The following is a 27074-nucleotide window of genomic DNA, read 5'->3' on the forward strand; positions in this document are numbered from 1 at the left end:
GGTGTGTCATGCATTCTGACTTCTTTACAATGTTAAACGTGCTGTCTTCTCATGCTTAACATGGTCAACTTGTCAAAAAATGAGTTGGGCATATTACGTAGTATTTCTGTGCTCGATACACTCCCCCAGTGATCGTACAGGTTTCAGAAAGTTTTTTTCGAACATATAAAACTGTTTCGTAACAATTTTTCTTAGTCCCTTATTGGACAATTCTCCCGGAAAAGCACGAGGCATGCCCACGCGGCAGCAAGGAGAGCAGGAGAAGGAGCATGCTCAGACGTCACTTACACTTGTGTGCAGGAGAGAGAGAGAGAGAGAGAGAGAGAGAGAGAGAGAGAGCATACGTTTGCGAAGTTCAGGTGTTTGTTTGTTCACTGCATTTGGGTGATGAATGTTATATAAACGGTGGATATAACGCTGGATTTGGAGATCGTTTGAAACTGATATATGGATCCGTCCCAGCGCTAAAAGATGCCAGACATGAACCGCATGCGGTGAATGAAACTGTGTTTTGTTGGCAATGGGTACGCACGTGCTTTAGTTCTGCCTACCCAACATCCCCCCCCCCCGAACGCGCCATATGCTTACGGAAATAATCGTACAGCTGTATTTATCTTTTATAAATGTGATCAAGCTAAATACTCTTTCTTATATACGAAGTATGCAATACTACTCTATAGGTACTCAAGATTAATATGAGATTGGCAGAAACCGTGTGTGTTAGGGCTGCTTTAACAAATAGATAGCATAAGAAATATAACGTTATCAATCTGAAAATCATTGAGGTGTTTAAGGCCCAAACCCAATTCTACCCCTTACCCCTACACTTTCCCCCTTCCGTTTGGCGCGTTCACGTGAAGAGGTAGGGGTGTCTCAATGCTCTTTTGGTTGGAGGGGTAGGGCTAAGGGGAAGGGCCAGATAGCCCTTCAAACGAAGATTTTTCTGGACCTCACTTCAAACGAAGGGCTAAGAGAAATTTCCAACATGGCTGCTCACTCGAGCAAGCAGACCCAAATGTAAATAATTTTTGCTATTAATATGGATTTTTATGACAATTTTTCATTTTATGTACGTTACATTCAATCTTGTGTTTGTATTTACGGTGATGTTCTTTTAACGTTTGCAAAAAAAATTGCTAAAGTTTGCTAGCGGACAGCACATTTGCTAGCGGGTCATATACCCGGTGAATCAGCGCATGTCCTCTGACGTAACGTTAGGATGTATGATGACGTATACCAGTGTAGTAGTGGTGTCCCATTTCTTAGCGGAAAATTTGTAACGCTTCCCCTTGCCACTTTGTTTCAAGGGGCAAGTGGAAGGGGCGAGGGGTAGGCGAAGGGTTAGAAAATAGAATTGGGATTGGGCCTAACTGTCATTACATGATCTGCCTCGGGAGATGCTTGGGGTGTGAAGGATTGGGAGATGGCGCTCTGCTTGACAGAGAACATTGTGCTGTTGACACTTTCCAGCCAACTATTTAATTCCTCAGATTCTCATAGTTACTTTTGCATCCGCTTTCGTTGCAGCTCCGAAACTTTCAGAGCTGGACGCGATGGGTATCTGGAGCTTCCTCCACTCTTGTTTTAAATCGACTCTCTCTGCCAAGATTCCGCTTTCCTCTAACTCTGATTGGCCCTAAAACCAATGATGGCAGCAAGTATTACCCAATCAGGAGTAGAATAGGATGAGTCTTCTTCACAGAATGCGGGTGAGATGATTTGAATGGGATGCTGATTTAAGTATTGATTCAAAACAGGAGGCGCTATTTCATTCTTAAATACGGGACAATTACGTATTTTAAGGGATGGGTGGCAACCCTATCAGTATGTGTAAATCCAAAGATGGATTTTGTTGATCTGATTTTATTTGATTGGTTATATAGACAAACAGTCTTTTATTCTGATTGAATTTATTGATTACATTTAAGAATATGATAAGAGAACACAGATAGGACAAAACTGTTTGTCTCTGTTTTGTTGCTCTGTCATTTTTTCTTTAATATGAGAGGCCATCCGTCAATGTAACTATTTAATATCACCCCTAAACTAAGACTAAGCTAGGTTTTTTCTCTGTTATAAAAGTATGCTCTAGTTAAGGTCATTTGTAGTGTAGTAGGGCCCAGGCATAAACTCAAGCCTAGGGGCCCGCAGTCCTTTACAGTGATAGTTCAGCCCAAAATAACAATTCTGTCATCATTTACTCACCCTCTTGTCAATTCAAACATGTATGAGTTCAAGATATTTTGAAGAATGTTGTTAACTGACCCCCATTGACTTGCATTGGTTTTGTGTCCATACAATAGAAGTGAATGGGGTCCAGTGTTGTTCGGTTACCAACACTCTTTAAAATATCTTCTTTTGTGTTCTGTGGAAGAAAAATAGTCATAAAGGTTTGAAAGGACAAGAGGGCGAGTAAATGATGACAGAATTTTCATTTTTGGGTGAACTATCACTGTAATTCCTGCCCTGATTGTATTTATTTGTGCTATTGTAATTTGTTAATATTATTGTTTGATATTATTATCATTGACTGTTTATTTAAATACTAATAATCTGAACCAGAATGAACCAAAAACTGTATATACTGTATACTATAGAGAGTCACTTTTATCAACGTGAGAGGGCAGTTTTGGACATACAGTATCTCACAGAAGTGAGTACACGCCTCACATTTTTGTAAATATTTTATTATATCTTTTCATGTGACAACGCTGAAGAAATTACACTTTGCTACAATGTAAAGTAGTGAGTGTACAGCTTGTATAACAAGTGTAAATTTGCTGTCCCCTCAAAATAACTCAACACACAGCCATTAATGTCTAAACCGCTGGCAACAAAAGTAAGTACACCCCTGAGTGAAAATGTCCAAATTGGGCCCAATTAGCCATTTTCCCTCCCCGGTGTCATTTGATTCTTTAGTGTTACAAGGTCTCAGGTGTGAATGGGGAGCAGGTAAGTTAAATCTAAAAAAAATTGGTGTTATCGCTCTCACTCTCTCATACTGGTCACTGGAAGTTCAACATGGCAAAGAACTCTCTGAGGATCTGAAAGAAAGAATTGTTGCTCTACATAAAGATGGCCTAGGCTATAAAAAGATTGCCAAGACCTTGAAACTGAGCTGCAGCACGGTAGCCAAGACCATACAGCGGTTTAACAGGACAGGTTCCACTCAGAACAGGCCTCGCCATGGTCGACCAAAGAAGTTGAGTGCACGTGCTCAGCGTCATATCCAGAGGTTGTCTTTGGGAAATAGACGGATGAGTGCTGCCAGCATTGCTGCAGAGGTTGAAGGGGTCAGCCTGTCAGTGCTCAGACCATAAGCTGCACACTCCATCAAATTGGTCTGCATGACTGTCGTCCCAGAAGGAAGCCTCTTCTAAAGATGATGCACAAGAAAGCCCGCAAACACTTTGCTGAAGACAAGCATACTAAGGACATGGATTACTGGAACCATGTCCTGTGGTCTGATGAGACCAATCAGAATCAGAGTCAGAAATACTTTAGTAATCCACGAGTCATATCGTTCGTTTCGTTCATTTTAGCAAAATATAATTAAAATGTTACATGTTACTTTCCTAACACATCTACTACTTATGCAAACGTTGATCACATTACAAACAATACAAAACTATAATGCTATAAGAAACAGAAAAGATTAATTAATTGTTTACCTGGGTCTTTAGTCTATGATTAGCTCACCACACCTCTTATCTGACAAGTATCACGTGACAGCTTCGTAAGCTAAACCAATGCAGTCAGAGCCAGAAAGAGAATTGATTAGTTCACCTCCCGAGTCTTCGGGTTTGAGTCGTTCGTTCATCACGTGACAGCCCCGTACGTGTAACCAATGCAGTCAGAGCCGGAAAGAGGATTGATTAGTTCACCTCTCGAGTCTTCGGGTTTGAGTCGTTCGTTCATCACATGACAGCCCTGTACGCTTTACCAATGCAGTCTGAGCCGGAAAGAGAATTGATTAGTTCACCTCTCGAGTCTTCGGGTTTGAGTCGTTCGTTCTTTTGTCATGTGACGTGACAGCTTTGGACAGAGAAATTAGTTAAATTACTAATTCCAGTACAGGATCCATAGAATGTAGCACAATGTGCATGCGCGACTGAACGAATCACTCTCGAGATGACTCGTTCTTCCCGAGTCACGTTAAAGATTCATTCAAAATGAATGAATCGTTCAAGAACGACCCATCACTAGTACAGACTGGCCTGANGATTTAGAACTGTTAATAGCTTGTGCTGTATAAAGACGATGTTCCATGCAGCCCACGAGTAAAGACAGCCTGTCTGACTAGCGCTATAAGACCGCCGGCGATGTATAAAGAAGACTAGTGTCCGGCAGCCGCGTATGTAAAAAGACGAGGCCTGTCCGGCCAGCCTAATATACATAAAAGACATGAGTGTCTCCTCGCAGCACACATGTAAAAAGACGATCGACTGTCCGTGCAGCCCCAAGATGTAATAACACAGAGGCTCTCCGGCAGCCGCGATGTATAAAGACGACGGACGGTCCGGCAGGCCCGATGTAAAAAGACGAAGGTGGTGTCCGACGCAAGCCCGCGATTGTAATAAAGACGATAGTGTCATAGCAGCCCACGATGTAAAAAGACTAGGCCTGTCCGCGCAGCCCTCGATGTATAAAGACGCGGAGTCTCCGTAGCAGCCTCATTTCATATTACGAGCTCGAATGTAAAAGACGAGGCAGTGTGGTGCAGCCCAAGATGTATAAAGACAACATCTCGCTGCAGCCCCGAAAAGACATGTCCGGCACCCATTATAAAGACGACGAGTGTCCGCGCAGCCTACGATGTAAATAGACAAGGCCTGTCCGCGCAGTCCGGATGTATAAAGACATGAGTTCCCGACAGCCCACATGTAAAAAGACGAGGCGTGTTGGCGCAGCCCACGATGTATAAAGACAAGGCCTGTCCGCGCAGCACCGCGATGTAATATAAAGACGAACGAGTGTTCCGCCGCGCACTCTATGTGAATAGACAAGCGCTTGTCCGTGCAGTCCGCGATGTATAAAGACCAGAGGTGGACGAAGTACACAACTTCCTTACTTGAGTGAAAGTACAGATACTACTGGTCAAATATTACTCCACTACAAGTAAAAGTTGTAAAGACAGATTCTTACTTGAGTAAAAGTACAGAAGTACGTGCTTTTAAAAGTACTCAAGTATTAAAAGTAAATTTCCTTTATGTCAGTTGTGCATTGTTTTATTGTCGTATACCTTATGCCTCTGAAGCAACCTACTGAATACACCGAGTAGCTCACAGTATCAGTTGTATTAAAGTAGTTCACTTCAAAATTTGCCCCCATTGACTTTCCATAGTAGTTTTTATTCCTACTATGGAAAGTCAATGGGGGCAAATTTTGCAGTGAGCAACTCCTTTAAGAGCTTCACATGTTTAGCACATATATGTTTCGTTTAGATATAATCCTGTATGATCATTTAGCCTAATTATATCCTCATTAGCCCCCTAGGCCTATATGTATTTATGAGCAGTGTTCTTATATTTTGTATATTCCCTTTACCAGTTTTAGCAGCAATTTACCAGTAAGTAGTAAGGTTCTTGTAAATAGTTAAGTGTAGAAGCCCTGTGTTTGTTGGATTTATTACCATTTGTATTACCATAAGTTAACTACAAACATAAACTATAGCTAGTATAATGAAACTATGGTATGTTTAGTTGCTGTGGTTTTACTAAAGAATTCAAATGAGATTTTTTTAATTAAATTCCTCTTTGTAGTGTGTTTGGGGTTTTATTCCAATACGATTTACCATCCCACCAATAGAATCCATCACGTACAAGTAGACAACATGTATCCATAGTACAATTCCCATTATAACCATTAAATCCATTACATTTTATGTTGTATTTTGGGCAGGGTTCTATTGTTTTTATTTCAACAAGAATACAACTATAGTTACTTCAGTAAAAACATCATTCATTTTCCAAATCGCTTTAAATGATATAGCAGCAGATCAGAAGTTAACACACACGCGTAGCTCAAGGTGTATGTGATGGTTATTTACCGTTTAGCCGTTATGCCGATCATTTTCATGACAATGTTTCTACGATCTTTGACTGATCGTAACCCACAGATGATTACACCACACTTTAACGTGCCTTTTTCGTATTTTATTCTTCTATTTGCCTTTTTAGAGCGCTATCAACGGTGTAGCAGCGCCTATACGTTTACATTAGTTTAGCGGGGAAGATCCCAGAGTTGCCAGATTTGCGTTAAAAAAATCTGCCAAATGGCCATTCAAAGCTTGCCGGAAAACCGCGAGCTTAGACAAACTGAAATACTTGGCAACAGTAAAAGGTCCTGGAAGATCGCAAGCCAGATAAATTGCGCACACAGGAAACCCCGCTGCATAGAAACCATTTTCTACTTTTGGACCTTTTTATAAATGTAGTGGAGTAAAAAGTATGATATTTGTCTTTCAAATGTAGTGAAGTTAAAGTACAAGTACTCAGAAAAAATAATACTCAAGTAAAGTACAGATACTCAAAAAGTGTACTTAAGTACAGTACTCAGGTAAATTTACTTCGTTACTGTCCACCACTGATTAAAGACAACAAGTGTCCGTGCAGCCCGAGATGTAAAAAGACGAGGCGTGTTCGCGCAGCCCACGATGTATACAGTAAAGACGACGTGTGTCCGTGATTGACTTCATTGACCGTGATAAATTGGCTAGCAATTTCGACAAGCAAATACCAAGAAATAGGTTGCAAAATCCGCGATGGGACTGAGCTCGAATATCTTCAGAGTCAGCAACTTTTTATAGTACAAAATCGCTGTCAATCAAAAGGAGATGCAGTCTTTCGACAGACCCTCCAATCATCACGCAGAAGCCCAGAGTCCAGGCCAGCCCACTCCTCCATTCACCCCCAGACATGCCGAGTGTGTCGCAGCATTTATCCAATGACCGTCTAGTTTCGAAGCACTGCAAAAAACTGTTCAAAGCAGCCGCATTGAAGTCGATGGACGCTAGGCTTCAACAGGGAAATGTACTGTGACGCTACGGGAATGTTTATGAAGGAAATCGAGTCAGCCGACCTGCTATATGTAGCTGATTCTGAACGAACTCGTCTTTGAGATGAACGTGTTCTAACACATTTTTAGTCAATAAAATGTTAACACAATAGTACATATTTGACCATTAATTTTTTTCATTATAGGTGAAGCCGAGCTTCCCTTGCAGTCTTAAAGAAATCCCCACTGATTGGTTATCTAAACTGCCCAAATCATAACTTCCCTTCATTAAAGTCCAGGTAAAGCAATATTAAATATTAAATGTTTTGAGTTTGTCACAGCATAGAACAATGTGTTATGAAAAACCCGCCAAGTAAATAACCGCCAAGTTATCAAAAACAGAACTCTCTGCTCTCAAACGCTGGGGGCGTGTCCGCTGTCTGAGCTGAAACCACGCCCACTCGCCTCTGTCAGCCTGCAAAATGTGCAAAGCAGTGGGTCCCAAGGAACAGAACCACTGGTATAGATGAACAGTCCATTGCAGGTCATTCACAGACACTCACACCTGCACACCCAAGGGCAGTTTAGTGACTGGGGGGGGAACTGGAGTACAGGACACCCACGCTAACACAGGGACAACATGCAAACTACACACGCCTCTTACTGTGAGACAACAGTGCCAACCACTGAACCAATGTGTTGAACATAATTTTAGTCACCATAACAAAAGAAATCATAAATCAGTTTGAAAAAGTTTTTTTAACATTTCGATTCTGTAACCATTTCAGAAGAAGCTCACACAGAGCGTTCAGTAGCTCAAACCAAACATAGTCTTTTTAATATCCCACACTCAGAGACTATTGTCTCATCCTTTAGTCAGTGTTTAACAGCAGGACAGCGAGAACAGAATCGGGTGCAGATTAAAAAGTGCATGACGTTACTGATTTGTCATATTTAATAGTAGCAAAAAATAAACAACAGCAGTATTAGCAACAAAGTACTGTGGTAAAATATTAACCTACAGTTTGTCAATTTCAACCAATCCATAATTAATGTTTGAAATTGTCCAGGGTTTCCCAACTCTCGTTTAAGCATGATATTTACAGTACAACCATTTGGATTACCATAGTAAGACCATAGTAAAGTACCATCTGATTCAGTTCATTTACGAACGAGAGATCTGTCTCGTTCAGATTCAAAACACCTACTGTACTTGTTTTATGCAAGGCATATTCGTTCAGTACATTCAACCCAAATTTTAGCATTTTAGACTTTCCAAAAATAGCGTTCTGTACGATTTATAAGCTTTTTTGCCCGTGGTGTGCATTCAGGTTTAGGTCCCCACAGGACACACACACACACACACACACACACACACACACACATTGTAAATACTGTGGCATATTAACATTACTGTTTAAAATGACCTCAAAATATATCTCAATATAATTGTCCAGTATATGCTTACACATAACATTAGAATCATTTTTAAGGAAAAATCATAATGCATTGAATACAGTACATAAGAAATGGTGATCAAAGAAAACTTCGCTACAGCAATTAATTGTACAAATAAACTTAACAGAGACTGCAAGAAATATTTATCTGTTATTATTATCAGACACAGAACAATAAAAACGGATTGTCCAATGTGATATAGAGCCTATTAACGAAATAACGTTCATATTGTTTAATAAAAAAGTTCAAATTGATCCCCCCTGCATTAGGCCCGATTCACATTAAGCATCTAAAACTGCGGTGATCTTCTGTCCGGTTCACAATCACGGGTCTCAAATGCTGAATTTTTTTAATGTAAAAATCAAGCGGACGTCATAAGTAGACCTCACACAACAGTATAACACAATAAACAAAGCCAGTTCATCACACCTTTAAGGGTTTGGCCCATAAATGACTGGTGTTTGGAGCCGGTTGGGATATATTTTCCTCTCGTTTTATTAGTGGATGAAAGTGTCAGTATTATTTTATGACAATATTTTCTTCATGACAGTCATTTAAAACATGTTGTTAACGAAAACTATAAATGAACACTGCCTGGGATCCCATCTTGTTCAGTCACCTTCCTGGCATTCACAATTCTCAGGACTCGCTTAACCTCATGTGCATTGTTTGGTCCCAGGCCAAAGAAGAAATTGAGTTCATAGCAGTCTGTGTTCAGAAATATATGAGAATGCACTTTGTTTATATGCAGACACAGCTCACTTGACCTGAGAGACTCTTGTATAAACAGTGAAGGTGAAAGAGCAGCAGAGCGGATTCACTCGCACTGGTTATAAAATGTTCTTTTATCTGCATGTCGCTTTGAATTAAAACGTCTGCTAAAGAATACATGTAAATGTGATGAAATTGTAATGAAATCTAACATGCCAAGCGCTGAGTTAAACACATTCATTCATTTACGTTCAGCGGTATACATCGTTTTAGTGTCGACGTCATCATGATTACATCACCGCAAAACAAAATGAAAACTGGAGGTGGCCAATACAAACCAGCACACAGTCAGCTACATAACAACACAATAAGATGATATTTTTATATCTTGAGTGCCAGAGTCAATGGAATACAGGCTCCAATTTGAAATGTTAACACATACAGTACCTGCTGCCAACAGCTGAAGGTAAACCCAATAAAACGAGAGGACTGGACAGAAACCATCATCAAAAATGCTCGCGTTTGCAGGGCATCACTTAAGATTAAAGAAACGATTGTCTTTTGTCGGTATGGATTATGATTTGGTTGCGTGTCTAAAAATATCTCATGTGTGCCCACCTAATCAGAAACTGGGGAAGTTATTTCACGTAACGTTAACTTTAGCGCATAGGCAACTACATAACAACTTTGTTAGCTATACATCTAGCAGTTACCTAGCAACCAGAGACTAAACATATTTATTACACGGCTCATTTGAATGCTTGATTCTGATTGGCCAGTCGCGACATTCCAAGGGTTGTTATTTTCAAATAACAACCGCTCAAAACTAATAACACCCTGTAACCCGGATGCTGCAAATCATTTTGAGAGGGGCAGTTTAATATTACACAAAAATGAATTATACATATGTCTTTAATAACATATATGACATTATATTTACAAATGATTAAACCAATTTGCCTGTTCGTGATGTTTGAACGTCATTTCTTACTTTAAAACCAAAACTAAAGGGCTTTTCCTCACGGAAGATCTGCATTCGGTAAAAATTAGCTAATAAAATATTTCACATTTCATGTCCAGTTTTTTTCTCATGTGGCAAGTAGGCGTGTAATAAGCGGGATAATGTACAAGCAGCCAGCTGTTATCATGAAATAAAATGATTTCTGCGATAACAACCGGCTGCCCGTACATTATCCCTTACAGAAAACGTTCGTAATCCCTTTTTCTTCAGTTGCCATAAGTGCATTAGTAGAAAGAGAGAGGGAACCGTGAGCTAATCTTGCTAATGTTGCCACTGTTAGTAGACATAGGCATCTGAAGATTTATACGCTCTCAGCTTCTCTTAACTATACACGCTTGGTTTCTTTCTGTGGCAGGCCCATTAACTGGTTCATCCATCCATTGAGTGAGCATGTATGGGTCGGCCAATCTGGTTCCTTCCGTTAAAGTTGACTTTTTCAAAAACAATTGCTGTCCCAGACAGTGAGTGACCTCACATATTAAAATTAATAAAAAAGCAACCTAACAAACCATGCTAGCATTTGTAAAGCGGTCAGGGGGATCTTTCTACCTAGGAACATTTTCATGTTCACTTTTATAGTCATTTTTTAAAATATTCATCATGTTGATAATCTTTTTGGATCATTGTAAATCCCACGTATTATTTCATTGGGGATTTGGGTACGTTAGATGCAATGTGCTGGACTTGTGTTCTTCTGCAGGAGGTCGAAAGAGGAGTATGAGCTGGAGATAGCAGACAGGATAGAGGAGAAGGAGGAGACGGCCTCCACGTCCAGCAGTTTATCTGAAGCGCTGCTGGGAACAGCGTGTGATTCTGTGAACGGTGTAAGAGACGGAGAGTACTGAGCATGTGTGAGGTAATACTGCTGATGCACTGACCGTGTGCTGATGAAACTCTGACTCTACAGATCAACGGCACTTCACAAGAGAACGAGCTGAAGGAATATGGAGTTCTGAAGACTTCACCTCCGTCATGTGAGAATCACATTAATCTAGCGTTATTGCTCTTACACTGATTGATGTTGAGTGCTGTGTGATGACACCAACCATTACAATCATCTTGATCACATTAACAAAAAGCAACTCGCATCGTCGCAGCTGCCCAGATACAGCAGTGCTGCTTGAAAGTTTGTCAACCCCTTGAGCTACGAAATAAAAGGGTTCAAATACTTTTGCACAAGTAAATGTTTCAGTTATTGTGAGAAATTTGTTTGTCAATGGCCGTGGTAAAATCACTAATAAAGATAAATTCTGCACTTTACTCTTGATCAATCATTGGTGGATGATTGTGTAGATCTGGTAAAATCATTAGATTGTGTGTGTGTGTTGTACAGGTGCGAGAAAGACACTACCTGCTGTAAGGCCACCTGTGAAGGGTTCTGGATCGGCCGACCCTACAACTTCAGAGATCCTGAGCGACAGTGACAGCTCCAGACGTCTCGCTGTGAGAACCCCACCCAATCATTTAATGTGTGTCTCTTCATAACCACACAACCTGTCAAAGGATTAGAGCACCTAATAATATACTTTCATATCGTCACTGTCGGGCGGAAACATCCTATGTCCAAATTTGGTCAATTTCATATTTTTTCACAAATCGATGCTATTGGTCAGTCCCCATGTGGGTCTGTTATTTTTACAAATTATTAACCAATCTAAAGTGTTGAAAATAGCTTGAGAGCAAATCTCTTAACTCCATTGGACACTTCAACTGTCTGAGAAGTCTCGTAACTCCACCTCTTCTTCACTCCGCTGGAGCCTCTCGGCATTACGTCTTCTGATTGAAAGTTTTTTAGACAATAACGAGTGAAAATAGTTAGGTTAGATACATTTGAGTAGGTCTGTTTTGTTAAAAATCGATAGCTGTAATGCTTCGGTGCAGAAGGAAGCCCGTGAGCCACGAAGGTAAGTTTGCGAGCAGATTCGGCTAATTTCCGCCTAATAGACAGCCTAGTCAGCTCATCCTTTTTTGTATTACATCACTTATAGTTCTTAAACCTTTAAAATAGAGTTTAGGAAGATGCATGTAACCACAGTCGTTAGCTTTGGTTAACGATTGAAGCCTTTTCTCTTGTCAAGAGGCTCAACGCGACCGCAGACGTTGATGAACACTGCTGGCAGCAGCGACGTCTGTTTCCGTACCATTCTTATCAATGACAGCGTAATCTCGTATCTCCCTGCTCCCAAGTCATAAACCTTGTATCTCTGATTAAAGATGGTTTTGGGGAAATGTTGTGTTAATGTTGGTACACAACAGTATATGATAGCAATATACGGTATAATACCAACTTTAACGATACAATGTTTAATAACTCAAAAAATATGCAGTTTTTTTAATTTCCTGAAAAATAATGGTTTTGGAGATGCAAGGATTCTGCCCGACAGTGACGATATGTTCCTCACAAATGTAACTTGAGTTGTGTTGTAATTCAATATAAATCGATTTCTGTCGCATTTTTCTCTATTTTGTATGGTTGCATACAAAGTTAATGGATATGAACATGATGCCGTACTTCTAAAACTTTACAGCTTCTCCAGTAAAAACAGCCAATCATTAATCATTCAAGACTGATGATTCTCTGTGGGAGGGGCAACTTCCCTATACAGACTTTGTTGCAAAGCAGTTTTACCGAAAATCAATTTCGGCACAAACAGGACATATATAAGCATTATCGAAATAAAGAAAGAATGATAGAAGACTATAATAACTGTAAGTGACATTTTTGATGTGACTCTAATCTGACACAGTCTTCTGAGGTCCTGGGGCCGGTTGCACCAGCTGTAAGTTACAACTTAGTCTAGTTTTGACTTAAACAGGCACAAAGTTACAATTTACGCACTACTAAATATTTTTTAGTTGCACCATTCAACTTATGATGTTTGTACTCCCTGAAAGAGCAAAGACGGACTACTTGTCACCTTAATGCTAAATTTACAACACTTAGTATTTAATGCTAACCTTACATCACATGACAGGCTGTCATTGACAGCAGTTTGAAGTTATAGCTGCACTCAATTACATTATGCCATTAATATTTTACCTGCTTATAACATTCCTCTGTTGCCTGATATCCATCGCCTCTCTCAGCCTGAGTCACCAGTACTGTATATGAGAAGAGTTTAATGGGAGGATTTGAATTTAAACACACGCAAGTCAATGCACATGCTCTTCATCAATAGAGAATCAATGAAGCGTGTTGCCCACTGATCCTCCGTGTATTCGCGACTGCATTAGCATTCACTTGTTATCTGGCGTGAGATTTGTTTGGTCAGACTGAGCGGGTGAGATAAAGCCTGAAAGTGTGTGTGTGATTGAGCAGGTGAACCCGCTGATACTGATGCTCTCTAGTGTTAGGGGAGGGGTCATGCATGCTCACTCCAGTGCGTCATCGAGACATGATTTCAGGACCGCCCAAAAAATCCTCAACATGAAAACTGTGGAAAAACTCTACAATTCAAACCTTCTGTACATAGTTCAGTCGTTTTAAACTGTTCCAGCTATACATTTATAGTGTGTTTAGAAACAATTCTTGGAATTCCCTTTACACGGACTTTAATATACTAAATATGATTCTTTAGTACTTCTTAAGATAATGTTTAGAACATGTACGTGTACTCAACTGTGCTGTCTTGAGACACCATGAACAAGAACTAAAATGTGCTTTTAACATTTGTATTAAATATGTGTTTAATTGCTACTTGTAGTACACTTGAGCCTTTAGCTTATGATTGTGTGCAGGACGAGGAGGGTCTACAGCGGCGCACTGAGTATCTGAAGCAGCAGAGAGATAAATTGCATGCTCTGAAGAGAGATCAGACACTAAAGAGCCCCACAGAAAGTGCTCCTGTGGCCCCGGACCCCAGACACAGCACACAGGTACTTACCTTCATTCATTCTGTGTCCGTAGATTCCTGATTTAAACCTGAAGACTGAAGAGTAGTGGAAACTGTGATTCCGTTTCTGTCGGTCTCTCGACGTTGTGTCGAACCGACAGATGGGGTTCGTCCCTGAGAACCAATCGCTTCCGACTTCTTAGAAAAGGCCAATGAAAATTGGCGAATGAAATTTGCATGCCAGACTCCGCCCCCGGATATCCGGGTATAAAAGGGAGACGGCGTGCCTCATTCATTCACCTTTTGTTCTTCGGAGCCTTCGCTAATGATCAACAGACTTCGCTACAAGACTGCCGGCTCTACGACGTGGTGCAGCGGACTGTCCCTTCCTGCAGCGACTTCCCCTGGGCGTCTCGGCGGTTCCAGAAGTGTTCGAGTTTTTTCTCTAAAAGAGCTAATTTCTCCAGCGTGGCATGTCCCGCTGTTCTCGTGGGTGCAACACACTCATCGAGGAGGGGGACGGACACGATGTCTGCTTCCAGTACGCTGGGGAAGATGTTGTGGATACGTCCTGCCCGCACTGCGGGCGGTTGACGATTCAGACGTTGCGTCACGGGTGGCTGTGTTCCCACGGGACTCAGCCACCACCTCGTCTGCTTCCCGTTCCGTGACGGCAGGACTACGGCCCTGCCGCCCGCTACGGCGAGCAGCGAGGGTGATATGAGGATTACTGTGAGCGCTAATCCGTCAGCCACTGGCTCGCGGACCGTTCGCACCTCGTCTTGCTCGTCTGACCGTTCCCCATGAGACGGTCCGCCGTCTTATTCCTCAATCACGTATCGGACACGGTACGTGATGATGAGATGTCTGTTGCAGCATCGGAGGGTGACTTACTGGCATCAGACTCCGACGATTCCTTGAAGCTCCCTCCCTCGGGGGGTCGAGATCAGGAAGAAGCGGACGTCGAAATGTCAGCCATGCTTTCCCGGGCCGCTGGCATTGGGTTGCGGTGCACCGCACTGCCTCTCCCAACGCTCGCGGCTGGATACACGGTACATCGGGCTTGAGAGCGGCTCCAAGCCGCACTCGCCCCCAGTGCCGTGTTCCCCCGGAAGTGCATGAGGAACCTAGTACGACCTGGAACGCCCCCTTCGGCGCGTACACGTCAACTAGTTCCATCACCCTTTCTTCCCTCGATGGTGGGGCAGCTAGAGGATACGTCGATGTCCCCCGGGGCTCGACCTAAACTCCCGTCCAAAGCACGTAGGCTTTTCGGCATCTGAGGTGTCGAGAGCTTACTCTGCTGCGGGCCAAGCTGTCCCCTCTCTCCACGCTATGGCCTTCCTGCAGGCCAATGCGCGGAGAGAGCTCCACGAGGGTAAGACCGACCCAGCGCTTATGCAGGAACTCCGCGGCTTCACCGACCTCGCTCTCGGGCGACCAAGGTGATCGCGCGGGCCCTGGGTCGGGCGATGTCCACACTTGTGGTCCAGGAGAGACACCTCTGGCTGAACCTTGCACAGGTGAGTAACGCTGAGAAAGTCCGCTTTCTCGATGCACCCATCTCGCAAGGGGGGGCTGTTTGGTGATACTGTCGAGTTCGACAGTTAGGGAGCAGACAGAGGATATCAAGTATGTCCTCCCCAGCCGCGACTCGACCGCCCTCTGGCCGCCGAGATCCCGTGCACCGTCTGCTTCCCAGCAGCCCTGGTCCTCTTCGAGACATCGAAGAGGAGACCACCACCCCATCAGCAGCCGCGGCGAAAGCCAATGCGGCCCTCATGGGAAGACCCCAGGGAGTTCGAGAATACCTTTCTAAAGTTTTTCTCCCTCTCTGGGCGTTTATATCAGCCGCTCTCACCCTCTACACGACGGTGTTCGGCAACTCGACGTTGCGTCACGGCGAGACCCAATGTCGAGGATAATCAGCAGCCTAAGCACTCTCAATCGACGGTGCTTTGTGCCACATCATCGTCTGGGTATTATCACAGCCGCTCTCACCCTCTACACGACGGTGTTCGGCAACTCGACGTTGCGGCAAGACCCAATGTCGAGGATAATCATCAGCCTAAGCACTCTCATTCGATGGTGCGTTGTGCTACATCATCGCCAGGCAGGTAAAACTGCAGAGCCGATCTCCTCTCCGGGGGTCCCCCCCACGGCGAGGGATCCGCACTGCCAGCCATCGAACCACCCCCGGGAGGTCGATGAAGCAGAACGTACCCCTAGCCTCCCTGTCGGTCCCTGGGAGCCTGACAAGAGCTTCCCAAACCGTCACGGTGACTACGGGATACGGTCCGTCTCGGCTACGCGATCCAACTCCCCGGACGCCCGCCCAAGTTTCGGGGCATCCTCTTAACCTCAGCAGAGGCAAGGATGCCCCGTGCTTCGGGCCGAGGTCGCCACCCCTCTGGTGAGGAAGCGATCGTGCTCGTCCCTCTAGCCGAGATGTTCAACGGGTTTTACAGCCCGTACTTCATCGTCCCCAAAAGAGCGGGGGTCGCTAGATCTGCGTACCCTGAACAGGCACCTACTCAAGCTGCCGTTCAGGATGCTCACGCAGAAGCGCATCCTGGCATCTATCAGATGTCAAGATGGATTCATGGCAATCGACCTGAAGGACGCTTACTCTCATGTCTCAATTCTCCCTCGTCATCGCCCGTTCCTACGGTTCGCTTTCGAGGGTCAGGCATATTAGTACAGAGTCCTCCCCTTCGGTCTGTCCCTGTCCCCACGAGTCTTCACGAAGATCGTGGAAGCCGCCCTCACTCCCCTCAGGGAGAGAGGTGTGCGGGTACTAAACTATCTCGACGACTGGCTCATTTGACACACTCGTGAGATCTGTTATGTACACACAGGGACCTAGTGCTTCGGCACCTAGATCGATTGGGACCACAGGTCAACCGAAAAAGAGCAAGCTCTCCTCTGTGCAGAGCATCCTCTTTTTTGGTATGGAACTCAACTCTGTCTCCATTACAGCGCGACTGCGCTCAGTCAGTGTTGAACTGCCTGGAATATTTCAAGCAGTCAGCGGGAAGAGGCTCCTGGGCACATGGCATCCTCGACGGTGGTGATACCCCTCAGGTTGATGCACATGAGACCGCTCCAACACTGGCTACAGAGTCGAGTTCCCTGGAGAGCGTGGCACACCGGCAGCAGGCGGATGGTGATTATGCTTTTCTGCCGACGTACCCTAACCCCTTGGTCTTCAAAGACCTTTCTACGGATGGGGGTCCCTCTCGGGCAGGTCGAGAGGCATCAGGGTCGACAGACGCCTCCCTGCAGGATTGGGGTGCCGTGTGCAATGGGCACACAGTGTCGGGGCGATGGACGGGCCCCCGCCTGCGCAGGCATATCAACTGCCTAGAGTTGTTGGATGTGCTACCCGCACTAAAGGGGTTACAACCTCTCGTGCAGAACAAGCACGTGCTGGTCCGGTCGGACAGCACAACTGCCGTAGCATATTTAACCGCCAGGGTGGCGTTCGCTTACTGCAGCAACACGACTCGCCCGACGCCTCCTCCTGTGGAGTCCGCAGGTGATCAGATCCCTGCGAGCCACACATATCCCAGGCGACCTGAACCAGACAGCCAATGTGCTCTCTCGTCAGTTGATGCCTCGCGGAGAGTGGCGACTCCACCCCCGCGCAGCCAGCTCATTGGGTACAGTCCGGATGGGCTCAGGTAGACCCCTTCGCCTCCCTGGACACCACCCATTGCCCGCTAAGGTACTCCCTGCCCGAGGCATTGATTAGTTCACCTCTCGAGTCTTCGGGTTTGAGTCGTTCGTTCATCACATGACAGCCCTGTACGCTTTACCAATGCAGTCTGAGCCGGAAAGAGAATTGATTAGTTCACCTCTCGAGTCTTCGGGTTTGAGTCGTTCGTTCTTTTGTCATGTGACGTGACAGCTTTGGACAGAGAAATTAGTTAAATTACTAATTCCAGTACAGGATCCATAGAATGTAGCACAATGTGCATGCGCGACTGAACGAATCACTCTCGAGATGACTCGTTCTTCCCGAGTCACGTTAAAGATTCATTCAAAATGAATGAATCGTTCAACAACGACCCATCACTAGTACAGACTGGCCTGACTTTAGAACTGTAAAGCTTGTGCTGTATAAAGACAGTTTGCGCAGACCCTTCTGACTTTAAAACCTTATAAAGACGCATGGCCGGGATGTTTAAAGAAGACTAGTGTCCGTGCAGCCCGCGATGTAAAAAGACGAGGCCTGTCCGCGCAGCCTGCTATACATAAAGACGATGAGTGTCCGCCCAGCACACGATGTAAAAAGACGAGTCGTGTCCGCGCAGCCCGCGATGTATAAACACAAGGCCTGTCCGCGCAGCCCGCGATGTATAAAGACGACGAGTGTCCGCGCAGGCCACGATGTAAAAAGACGAGGTGTGTCCGCGCAGCCCGCGATGTATAAAGACGATGAGTGTCCATGCAGCCCACGATGTAAAAAGACTAGGCCTGTCCGCGCAGCCCGCGATGTATAAAGACGACGAGTCTCCGTGCAGCCCACTATGTAAAAAGACGAGGCGTGTCCGGGCAGCCCAAGATGTATAAAGACAACGAGTCTCCGCGCAGCCCACTATGTAAAAAGACGACTAGTGTCCGTGCAGCCCAAGATGTATAAAGACAAGGCCTGTCCGCGCAGCCTACGATGTAAAAAGACGAGGCCTGTCCGCGCAGCCCGTGATGTATAAAGACGATGAGTCTCCACGAAGCCCACTATGTAAAAAGACGAGGCGTGTCCGGGCAGCCCAAGATGTATAAAGACAAGGCCTGTCCGCGCAGCCCGCGATGTATATAAAGACGACGAGTGTCCGCGCAGCCTACTATGTGAATAGACAAGGCTTGTCCGTGCAGTCCGCGATGTATAAAGACAACAAGTGTCCGTGCAGCCCGAGATGTAAAAAGACGAGGCGTGTTCGCGCAGCCCACGATGTATACAGTAAAGACGACGTGTGTCCGTGATTGACTTCATTGACCGTGATAAATTGGCTAGCAATTTCGACAAGCAAATACCAAGAAATAGGTTGCAAAATCCGCGATGGGACTGAGCTCGAATATCTTCAGAGTCAGCAACTTTTTATAGTACAAAATCGCTGTCAATCAAAAGGAGATGCAGTCTTTCGACAGACCCTCCAATCATCACGCAGAAGCCCAGAGTCCAGGCCAGCCCACTCCTCCATTCACCCCCAGACATGCCGAGTGTGTCGCAGCATTTATCCAATGACCGTCTAGTTTCGAAGCACTGCAAAAAACTGTTCAAAGCAGCCGCATTGAAGTCGATGGACGCTAGGCTTCAACAGGGAAATGTACTGTGACGCTACGGGAATGTTTATGAAGGAAATCGAGTCAGCCGACCTGCTTTATGTAGCTGATTCTGAACGAACTCGTCTTTGAGATGAACGTGTTCTAACACATTTTTAGTCAATAAAATGTTAACACAATAGTACATATTTGACCATTAATTTTTTTCATTATAGGTGAAGCCGAGCTTCCCTTGCAGTCTTAAAGAAATCCCCACTGATTGGTTATCTAAACTGCCCAAATCATAACTTCCCTTCATTAAAGTCCAGGTAAAGCAATATTAAATATTAAATGTTTTGAGTTTGTCACAGCATAGAACAATGTGTTATGAAAAACCCGCCAAGTAAATAACCGCCAAGTTATCAAAAACAGAACTCTCTGCTCTCAAACGCTGGGGGCGTGTCCGCTGTCTGAGCTGAAACCACGCCCACTCGCCTCTGTCAGCCTGCAAAATGTGCAAAGCAGTGGGTCCCAAGGAACAGAACCACTGGTATAGATGAACAGTCCATTGCAGGTCATTCACAGACACTCACACCTGCACACCCAAGGGCAGTTTAGTGACTGGGGGGGGAACTGGAGTACAGGACACCCACGCTAACACAGGGACAACATGCAAACTACACACGCCTCTTACTGTGAGACAACAGTGCCAACCACTGAACCAATGTGTTGAACATAATTTTAGTCACCATAACAAAAGAAATCATTAATCAGTTTGAAAAAGTTTTTTTAACATTTCGATTCTGTAACCATTTCAGAAGAAGCTCACACAGAGCGTTCAGTAGCTCAAACCAAACATAGTCTTTTTAATATCCCACACTCAGAGACTATTGTCTCATCCTTTAGTCAGTGTTTAACAGCAGGACAGCGAGAACAGAATCGGGTGCAGATTAAAAAGTGCATGACGTTACTGATTTGTCATATTTAATAGTAGCAAAAAATAAACAACAGCAGTATTAGCAACAAAGTACTGTGGTAAAATATTAACCTACAGTTTGTCAATTTCAACCAATCCATAATTAATGTTTGAAATTGTCCAGGGTTTCCCAACTCTCGTTTAAGCATGATATTTACAGTACAACCATTTGGATTACCATAGTAAGACCATAGTAAAGTACCATCTGATTCAGTTCATTTACGAACGAGAGATCTGTCTCGTTCAGATTCAAAACACCTACTGTACTTGTTTTATGCAAGGCATATTCGTTCAGTACATTCAACCCAAATTTTAGCATTTTAGACTTTCCAAAAATAGCGTTCTGTACGATTTATAAGCTTTTTTGCCCGTGGTGTGCATTCAGGTTTAGGTCCCCACAGGACACACACACACACACACACACACACACACACACACATTGTAAATACTGTGGCATATTAACATTACTGTTTAAAATGACCTCAAAATATATCTCAATATAATTGTCCAGTATATGCTTACACATAACATTAGAATCATTTTTAAGGAAAAATCATAATGCATTGAATACAGTACATAAGAAATGGTGATCAAAGAAAACTTCGCTACAGCAATTAATTGTACAAATAAACTTAACAGAGACTGCAAGAAATATTTATCTGTTATTATTATCAGACACAGAACAATAATAACGGATTGTCCAATGTGATATAGAGCCTATTAACGAAATAACGTTCATATTGTTTAATAAAAAAGTTCAAATTGATCCCCCCTGCATTAGGCCCGATTCACATTAAGCATCTAAAACTGCGGTGATCTTCTGTCCGGTTCACAATCACGGGTCTCAAATGCTGAATTTTTTTAATGTAAAAATCATGCGGACGTCATAAGTAGACCTCACACAACAGTATAACACAATAAACAATGCCAGTTCATCACACCTTTAAGGGTTTGGCCCATAAATGACTGGTGTTTGGAGCCGGTTGGGATATATTTTCCTCTCGTTTTATTAGTGGATGAAAGTGTCAGTATTATTTTATGACAATATTTTCTTCATGACAGTCATTTAAAACATGTTGTTAACGAAAACTATAAATGAACACTGCCTGGGATCCCATCTTGTTCAGTCACCTTCCTGGCATTCACAATTCTCAGGACTCGCTTAACCTCATGTGCATTGTTTGGTCCCAGGCCAAAGAAGAAATTGAGTTCATAGCAGTCTGTGTTCAGAAATATATGAGAATGCACTTTGTTTATATGCAGACACAGCTCACTTGACCTGAGAGACTCTTGTATAAACAGTGAAGGTGAAAGAGCAGCAGAGCGGATTCACTCGCACTGGTTATAAAATGTTCTTTTATCTGCATGTCGCTTTGAATTAAAACGTCTGCTAAAGAATACATGTAAATGTGATGAAATTGTAATGAAATCTAACATGCCAAGCGCTGAGTTAAACACATTCATTCATTTACGTTCAGCGGTATACATCGTTTTAGTGTCGACGTCATCATGATTACATCACCGCAAAACAAAATGAAAACTGGAGGTGGCCAATACAAACCAGCACACAGTCAGCTACATAACAACACAATAAGATGATATTTTTATATCTTGAGTGCCAGAGTCAATGGAATACAGGCTCCAATTTGAAATGTTAACACATACAGTACCTGCTGCCAACAGCTGTAGGTAAACCCAATAAAACGAGAGGACTGGACAGAAACCATCATCAAAAATGCTCGCGTTTGCAGGGCATCACTTAAGATTAAAGAAACGATTGTCTTTTGTCGGTATGGATTATGATTTGGTTGCGTGTCTAAAAATATCTCATGTGTGCCCACCTAATCAGAAACTGGGGAAGTTATTTCACGTAACGTTAACTTTAGCGCATAGGCAACTACATAACAACTTTGTTAGCTATACATCTAGCAGTTACCTAGCAACCAGAGACTAAACATATTTATTACACGGCTCATTTGAATGCTTGATTCTGATTGGCCAGTCGCGACATTCCAAGGGTTGTTATTTTCAAATAACAACCGCTCAAAACTAATAACACCCTGTAACCCGGATGCTGCAAATCATTTTGAGAGGGGCAGTTTAATATTACACAAAAATGAATTATACATATGTCTTTAATAACATATATGACATTATATTTACAAATGATTAAACCAATTTGCCTGTTCGTGATGTTTGAACGTCATTTCTTACTTTAAAACCAAAACTAAAGGGCTTTTCCTCACGGAAGTTCTGCATTCGGTAAAAATTAGCTAATAAAATATTTCACATTTCATGTCCAGTTTTTTTCTCATGTGGCAAGTAGGCGTGTAATAAGCGGGATAATGTACAAGCAGCCAGCTGTTATCATGAAATAAAATGATTTCTGCGATAACAACCGGCTGCCCGTACATTATCCCTTACAGAAAACGTTCGTAATCCCTTTTTCTTCAGTTGCCATAAGTGCATTAGTAGAAAGAGAGAGGGAACCGTGAGCTAATCTTGCTAATGTTGCCACTGTTAGTAGACATAGGCATCTGAAGATTTATACGCTCTCAGCTTCTCTTAACTATACACGCTTGGTTTCTTTCTGTGGCAGGCCCATTAACTGGTTCATCCATCCATTGAGTGAGCATGTATGGGTCGGCCAATCTGGTTCCTTCCGTTAAAGTTGACTTTTTCAAAAACAATTGCTGTCCCAGACAGTGAGTGACCTCACATATTAAAATTAATAAAAAAGCAACCTAACAAACCATGCTAGCTTTTGTAAAGCGGTCAGGGGGATCTTTCTACCTAGGAACATTTTCATGTTCACTTTTATAGTCATTTTTTAAAATATTCATCATGTTGATAATCTTTTTGGATCATTGTAAATCCCACGTATTATTTCATTGGGGATTTGGGTACGTTAGATGCAATGTGCTGGACTTGTGTTCTTCTGCAGGAGGTCGAAAGAGGAGTATGAGCTGGAGATAGCAGACAGGATAGAGGAGAAGGAGGAGACGGCCTCCACGTCCAGCAGTTTATCTGTAGCGCTGCTGGGAACAGCGTGTGATTCTGTGAACGGTGTAAGAGACGGAGAGTACTGAGCATGTGTGAGGTAATACTGCTGATGCACTGACCGTGTGCTGATGAAACTCTGACTCTACAGATCAACGGCACTTCACAAGAGAACGAGCTGAAGGAATATGGAGTTCTGAAGACTTCACCTCCGTCATGTGAGAATCACATTTATCTAGCGTTATTGCTCTTACACTGATTGATGTTGAGTGCTGTGTGATGACACCAACCATTACAATCATCTTGATCACATTAACAAAAAGCAACTCGCATCGTCGCAGCTGCCCAGATACAGCAGTGCTGCTTGAAAGTTTGTCAACCCCTTGAGCTACGAAATAAAAGGGTTCATATACTTTTGCACAAGTAAATGTTTCAGTTATTGTGAGAAATTTGTTTGTCAATGGCCGTGGTAAAATCACTAATAAAGATAAATTCTGCACTTTACTCTTGATCAATCATTGGTGGATGATTGTGTAGATCTGGTAAAATCATTAGATTGTGTGTGTGTGTTGTACAGGTGCGAGAAAGACACTACCTGCTGTAAGGCCACCTGTGAAGGGTTCTGGATCGGCCGACCCTACAACTTCAGAGATCCTGAGCGACAGTGACAGCTCCAGACGTCTCGCTGTGAGAACCCCACCCAATCATTTAATGTGTGTCTCTTCATAACCACACAACCTGTCAAAGGATTAGAGCACCTAATAATATACTTTCATATCGTCACTGTCGGGCGGAAACATCCTATGTCCAAATTTGGTCAATTTCATATTTTTTCACAAATCGATGCTATTGGTCAGTCCCCATGTGGGTCTGTTATTTTTACAAATTATTAACCAATCTAAAGTGTTGAAAATAGCTTGAGAGCAAATCTCTTAACTCCATTGGACACTTCAACTGTCTGAGAAGTCTCGTAACTCCACCTCTTCTTCACTCCGCTGGAGCCTCTCGGCATTACGTCTTCTGATTGAAAGTTTTTTAGACAATAACGAGTGAAAATAGTTAGGTTAGATACATTTGAGTAGGTCTGTTTTGTTAAAAATCGATAGCTGTAATGCTTCGGTGCAGAAGGAAGCCCGTGAGCCACGAAGGTAAGTTTGCGAGCAGATTCGGCTAATTTCCGCCTAATAGACAGCCTAGTCAGCTCATCCTTTTTTGTATTACATCACTTATAGTTCTTAAACCTTTAAAATAGAGTTTAGGAAGATGCATGTAACCACAGTCGTTAGCTTTGGTTAACGATTGAAGCCTTTTCTCTTGTCAAGAGGCTCAACGCGACCGCAGACGTTGATGAACACTGCTGGCAGCAGCGACGTCTGTTTCCGTACCATTCTTATCAATGACAGCGTAATCTCGTATCTCCCTGCTCCCAAGTCATAAACCTTGTATCTCTGATTAAAGATGGTTTTGGGGAAATGTTGTGTTAATGTTGGTACACAACAGTATATGATAGCAATATACGGTATAATACCTACTTTAACGATACAATGTTTAATAACTCAAAAAATATGCTGTTTTTTTAATTTCCTGAAAAATAATGGTTTTGGAGATGCAAGGATTCTGCCCGACAGTGACGATATGTTCCTCACAAATGTAACTTGAGTTGTGTTGTAATTCAATATAAATCGATTTCTGTCGCATTTTTCTCTATTTTGTATGGTTGCATACAAAGTTAATGGATATGAACATGATGCCGTACTTCTAAAACTTTACAGCTTCTCCAGTAAAAACAGCCAATCATTAATCATTCAAGACTGATGATTCTCTGTGGGAGGGGCAACTTCCCTATACAGACTTTGTTGCAAAGCAGTTTTACCGAAAATCAATTTCGGCACAAACAGGACATATATAAGCATTATCGAAATAAAGAAAGAATGATAGAAGACTATAATAACTGTAAGTGACATTTTTGATGTGACTCTAATCTGACACAGTCTTCTGAGGTCCTGGGGCCGGTTGCACCAGCTGTAAGTTACAACTTAGTCTAGTTTTGACTTAAACAGGCACAAAGTTACAATTTACGCACTACTAAATATTTTTTAGTTGCACCATTCAACTTATGATGTTTGTACTCCCTGAAAGAGCAAAGACGGACTACTTGTCACCTTAATGCTAAATTTACAACACTTAGTATTTAATGCTAACCTTACATCACATGACAGGCTGTCATTGACAGCAGTTTGAAGTTATAGCTGCACTCAATTACATTATGCCATTATTATTTTACCTGCTTATAACATTCCTCTGTTGCCTGATATCCATCGCCTCTCTCAGCCTGAGTCACCAGTACTGTATATGAGAAGAGTTTAATGGGAGGATTTGAATTTAAACACACGCAAGTCAATGCACATGCTCTTCATCAATAGAGAATCAATGAAGCGTGTTGCCCACTGATCCTCCGTGTATTCGCGACTGCATTAGCATTCACTTGTTATCTGGCGTGAGATTTGTTTGGTCAGACTGAGCGGGTGAGATAAAGCCTGAAAGTGTGTGTGTGATTGAGCAGGTGAACCCGCTGATACTGATGCTCTCTAGTGTTAGGGGAGGGGTCATGCATGCTCACTCCAGTGCGTCATCGAGACATGATTTCAGGACCGCCCAAAAAATCCTCAACATGAAAACTGTGGAAAAACTCTACAATTCAAACCTTCTGTACATAGTTCAGTCGTTTTAAACTGTTCCAGCTATACATTTATAGTGTGTTTAGAAACAATTCTTGGAATTCCCTTTACACGGACTTTAATATACTAAATATGATTCTTTAGTACTTCTTAAGATAATGTTTAGAACATGTACGTGTACTCAACTGTGCTGTCTTGAGACACCATGAACATGAACTAAAATGTGCTTTTAACATTTGTATTAAATATGTGTTTAATTGCTACTTGTAGTACACTTGAGCCTTTAGCTTATGATTGTGTGCAGGACGAGGAGGGTCTACAGCGGCGCACTGAGTATCTGAAGCAGCAGAGAGATAAATTGCATGCTCTGAAGAGAGATCAGACACTAAAGAGCCCCACAGAAAGTGCTCCTGTGGCCCCGGACCCCAGACACAGCACACAGGTACTTACCTTCATTCATTCTGTGTCCGTAGATTCCTGATTTAAACCTGAAGACTGAAGAGTAGTGGAAACTGTGATTCCGTTTCTGTCGGTCTCTCGACGTTGTGTCGAACCGACAGATGGGGTTCGTCCCTGAGAACCAATCGCTTCCGACTTCTTAGAAAAGGCCAATGAAAATTGGCGAATGAAATTTGCATGCCAGACTCCGCCCCCGGATATCCGGGTATAAAAGGGAGACGGCGTGCCTCATTCATTCACCTTTTGTTCTTCGGAGCCTTCGCTAATGATCAACAGACTTCGCTACAAGACTGCCGGCTCTACGACGTGGTGCAGCGGACTGTCCCTTCCTGCAGCGACTTCCCCTGGGCGTCTCGGCGGTTCCAGAAGTGTTCGAGTTTTTTTCTCTAAAAGAGCAAATTTCTCCAGCGTGGCATGTCCCGCTGTTCTCTTGGGTGCAACACACTCATCGAGGAGGGGGACGGACACGATGTCTGCTTCCAGTACGCTGGGGCAGATGTTGTGGATACGTCCTGCCCGCACTGCGGGCGGCTGACGATTCAGACGTTGCGTCACGGGTGGCTGTGTTCCCACGGGACTCAGCCACCACCTTGTCTGCTTCCCGTTCCGTGACGGCAGGACTACGGCCCTGCCGCCCGCTACGGCGAGCAGCGAGGGTGATATGAGGATTACTGTGA

The 27074-nt window shown here is 43.3% G+C and overlaps 1 protein-coding gene across 1 annotated transcript in view; it reads left to right on the plus strand.

The window, feature by feature from the left end:
* The window catches only part of cfap36 (cilia and flagella associated protein 36), a 62421-nt gene that overhangs the window by 25329 nt on the left and 10018 nt on the right, over positions 1-27074 (plus strand). The window contains exons 6-14 of the mRNA XM_057342177.1: positions 10887-11010; positions 11094-11160; positions 11520-11629; positions 13925-14097; positions 19527-19613; positions 23205-23328; positions 23412-23478; positions 23838-23947; positions 26243-26380. Of these exons, the coding sequence (XP_057198160.1) occupies positions 10887-11010; positions 11094-11160; positions 11520-11629; positions 13925-14097; positions 19527-19613; positions 23205-23328; positions 23412-23478; positions 23838-23947; positions 26243-26380 (1000 nt within the window). The remainder of the gene's footprint in view (positions 1-10886; positions 11011-11093; positions 11161-11519; positions 11630-13924; positions 14098-19526; positions 19614-23204; positions 23329-23411; positions 23479-23837; positions 23948-26242; positions 26381-27074) is intronic.

Source organism: Triplophysa rosa, linkage group LG9 (genome assembly GCF_024868665.1).
Source record: "Triplophysa rosa linkage group LG9, Trosa_1v2, whole genome shotgun sequence".
NCBI classification, from domain to species: Eukaryota; Metazoa; Chordata; class Actinopteri; order Cypriniformes; family Nemacheilidae; genus Triplophysa; species Triplophysa rosa.